We start from the raw sequence: 3749 nt of genomic DNA, 5'->3' as shown, positions 1-3749 counted from the left end.
TAACCCCAGTGGCTTGGCAGGCTGAGGCAGAAGGATCCAGAGTTCAAAGCCAACTCAGCAAAAGCAAGGTGCTAAGCAACTCAGTGAGACCATCTCTAAATAAAATATAAAATAGGACTGGGAATGTGGCTCAGAAGTCAAATGCCCCTGAGTTCAACCCCAAGGTACCAAAAAAATAAAAGTTATATATATATATACAAATATATGTGTGTGTGTGTATATATATATATACATATATATGTATATGTATGTATATATATCTCATTCAATGTAAAGAAGGAAGGTATTGTGACATTCATTACTTAAAATTTTACAATGCTGGGCTAGGGATATAGCTCAGTTGGTAGAGTGCTTGCCTTGCATGCATAAGGCCCTGGGTTCAATCCCCAGAACCACCAAAAAAATAAAAATAAAAAGTAAAAAATTTTACAGTGCTAACCAAACATAATGGTGTATGCCTATAATCCCAGCAACTCAGAATACTGAGGCAGGATAGGAAGTTTGGGGGCAGTCTCAAAAACTTAGGAAGACCCTGTCTCAAAATAAAAATTAAAAATGGCTGGGGATGTGGCTCAGCAGTAAAGTACCTCTGGGTTCAACCCCCAGTATAAAAAAATAATAAAATAAAATGTCATTCAATGGACATTCAAGAGATTACTAAATAACTATTTAACATCCATTTTCCAAAGCAGATTCTATTTTGGGAGGCAAGGGACCAAACCAAAAGACTAAACTTCCTAGTCTTAGCAGCAACATTCAACTAAATTCTAGCCAGTAAGATGTAAATGGGGTTTTGCTATATTTTCTTTATTTTGTTGTTGGGAATTGAACCCAGGACCTCATGCATGCTAACCCTGAGCCCTAGTAAGATGTACTATATCCTTAAAAGAAATGCAATTGGTTGAAAAGTAACCATCTCTTGTCTTCTCTCCCTAGAATATTCTGCCTAGAATATGGGATGTGGTTTCAGGAGCATGAGCTGGATCATGGAAGTCCTAGCCATGATTTCAAGATGGCAGAGCAGGAAGATAGATGGAGACCTTAATAGATCACAAATAAAGTGTGACACTGTCATGCCCACCATGAATTATGTAACCAGAGTTCTCTTACATGAAAAGAAAAATAAAATAGTTGACTTTAAGCATTATAGCTACTGTTGCTTTGGGGTTTTTGTTCAACAAAATCGAAGCAAAAAAAAAAAAAAAACAGTTTTAAGACAGGGTCTCCCTAAAAAAACCAGTGACCTTTCCATCTTGATCATCCACAAGACTGGGATCCAAATTAAAATCAGATATATTCCATGCTTGAACAAATATATCAAAATAGACTCTACTCTCATGTATAACTAAAAAGAACAAATAAAAAATAAGTATTTAGTATTTTTAATATTATAAAAACAATATTTGGCTCTGTATAATCTTTTTTGGAAATCTGTCACTTAACACTGTGTGCTAAAATTCATTCATATTATTACTTGTAGCTACAGTTCATTAATTCTTTTGTTGTTGTTGTTGTTAATGGGGATTGAACTCAGGAGCACTCAACCACTGAGCCACATCCCTAGCCCCATTTTGTATTTTATTTAGAGACAGGGTCTCAATGAGTTGCTTAGTGCCTCACTAAGTTGATCCTCCTGTCTTAGCCCCAAGAGCCACTGGGATTACAGGCATGCATCACGGCACCGAGCCAAAAGAAATTTTCAAAAATAAGTGAAACAAATAATGTACTATTGAGGTAAAATATATACATATTAACACTAAATGAATGACAGGAAAATATAAAAATGAAATTCAAATAGCAGCTACCTGTCTGTAAAGACACTGATTCTTAACCAGGGGTGATTTTGCCCCTCAGGGGATCTGGTACCATCCAGAGACATATCTGGGTGTCATGATTTGTAGGGGGGGGTCAGAGAATGAAACTGGCATCTCATGAGCAGAAGCCAGGGATGCTGTTAAATATACCAAAATGCACAAGACAGTTCCCATTACTGACATTTGGGCCAGGTAATTCTTTGTTTGGAGGCCTGTTCTATCTATCTATCTATCTATCTATCTATCTATCTATCTATGGATGCCGATAGCACAATAACTCAGTTATAACAACCAAAAAAATCTGGACATTGCCAAAAGACTCCTGAGGCAGCAAAATCACACCTAGTTGAGATAGTTTGACCAGCATGAGTAATATTCACAGCTGTTCAACTTGGATTCTTCCCACCACAGCAGAGACCCAGAAAGGATTCCTTTGCAAAGGTCTCTCTTCATGTTTACAACATGATCTTCAATGAGTTTCACTTTTGCTATGTATCAGTGGACAGAGAATCTTGCAGACTAGACACCATACCTCTATGTTGAACATTAAATAGGCTGATTTGGAATAAAACGACACAGGCTGGGATTATGGCTCAGCGGTTGAGCACTGGCCTAGCACATGTGCAGCCCGGGGTTCAATCCTCAGCAGCACATAAAAAATAAATCAATTAAAAAAAAAAAAGCAATTGTGTCCAACTAAAAAAGAAAAAAAAAAAAAACAAAGATCAATCCCCAACCTGCAAAGATACAACTGTAAACATCAGAGTTGCAGAGCACTCTGATTCTAATTCCATAAAGGCAAACCAATAGCAATTATGAATTTTTTTTCTTTGTTTTATTTTGATCTTAGGACTAAGACATAATACTACAAGGAAATAAAACCAAAAAAAAAAAAATACTTTATAAATCTTACCCTGGTATCTTCACTGATATAACCACACATGACCTTCTCATTCTTGACCCACAGCTCACCAGCTTGTGCCCTGAAAGGAAAGACAAACATAAATTATTACAAGTCTTAAATCAAGAAGAAATAAGAACTTCAGATAGCTAGCTCTACTCTAATAGTTATACCCAAATGACTTGATTAATTACACACTTACAAAAAGAATTCCATGAACAGATTACTCAACATAAAAAAAAAATTTCATAGTGCATTGAATACATAAAAACAAGAGCTCTTAATCTGGGAGTTCATAGATAATTTATACTTCTAAGGAAGAGAGAACTCCAGGGAATCCATAACCCTCTGAAATGCAAGATTATCTGGGCAGAATTATCTGGGCACATAAAAAGTTAAAAAGCAGTTGTTTGACAAGATAGTGCACACCTGTAATTCCATCTACTTGGAAGGCTAAAACAGGAGGATTACAAATTTGAGGCTAGTCTTGGCAATTTATCAAGACCCTGTCTCAGAAAATAAAAGAGGCTTGGCACAGTGGCACACACCTGTATCCCCAGTGGCTCAGTAGGCTGAGACAAGAAGACCATGATTTCAAAGGGGAATTGCTAAGCAATTCAGTGAGACCCTGTCTCTACAAATAAAATACAAAATTGGGCTGGGGATGTGGCTCAGTGGTCTAGTACCTCTAAGTTCAATCACAGTATCCCCAAATAAATAAATTAAATAAATAAGTAAAAGGGGCTGCAAATGTAGCTCAGTGGTAGAGCATCCCAGATACAATTCTCAGTACCACAGGCAATCTGGCTCTGTTGAAAAATTTTAATGACAACTTAGTATTACATTTTTCCAGCTTTTTTCCTCTGAAAAAATTTAAGGGTATGAGGGCTGAAGTTGTAACTCAGTGGTAGAGCTCTTGCCTAGCCTGAATGAGGCACTGCATTCGATCCTCAGCACCACATAAAAATAAACAAATAAAATATATATATATATATATATATATATATATATATATATATATATATATATATATA

The 3749-nt window shown here is 36.2% G+C and overlaps 1 protein-coding gene across 7 annotated transcripts in view; it reads right to left on the bottom strand.

Moving 5' to 3' along the window:
* Depdc5 (DEP domain containing 5, GATOR1 subcomplex subunit) overlaps positions 1 to 3749 on the bottom strand; it is a 134850-nt gene that overhangs the window by 125308 nt on the left and 5793 nt on the right. For all 7 annotated transcript variants that reach the window (XM_048798292.1, XM_048798285.1, XM_048798286.1 and 4 more), the window contains exon 2: positions 2728 to 2797. In XM_048798292.1, the coding sequence (XP_048654249.1) occupies positions 2728 to 2757 (30 nt within the window). In that variant the 5' untranslated portion in view covers positions 2758 to 2797. The remainder of the gene's footprint in view (positions 1 to 2727; positions 2798 to 3749) is intronic.

This window comes from Marmota marmota, unplaced genomic scaffold, assembly GCF_001458135.2.
Source record: "Marmota marmota marmota unplaced genomic scaffold, marMar, whole genome shotgun sequence".
In the NCBI taxonomy this organism is placed as follows: domain Eukaryota; kingdom Metazoa; phylum Chordata; class Mammalia; order Rodentia; family Sciuridae; genus Marmota; species Marmota marmota.
The sequence above is the reverse complement of the archived record's forward strand: the minus strand, read 5'-3'. Positions and strand labels throughout refer to the sequence as shown.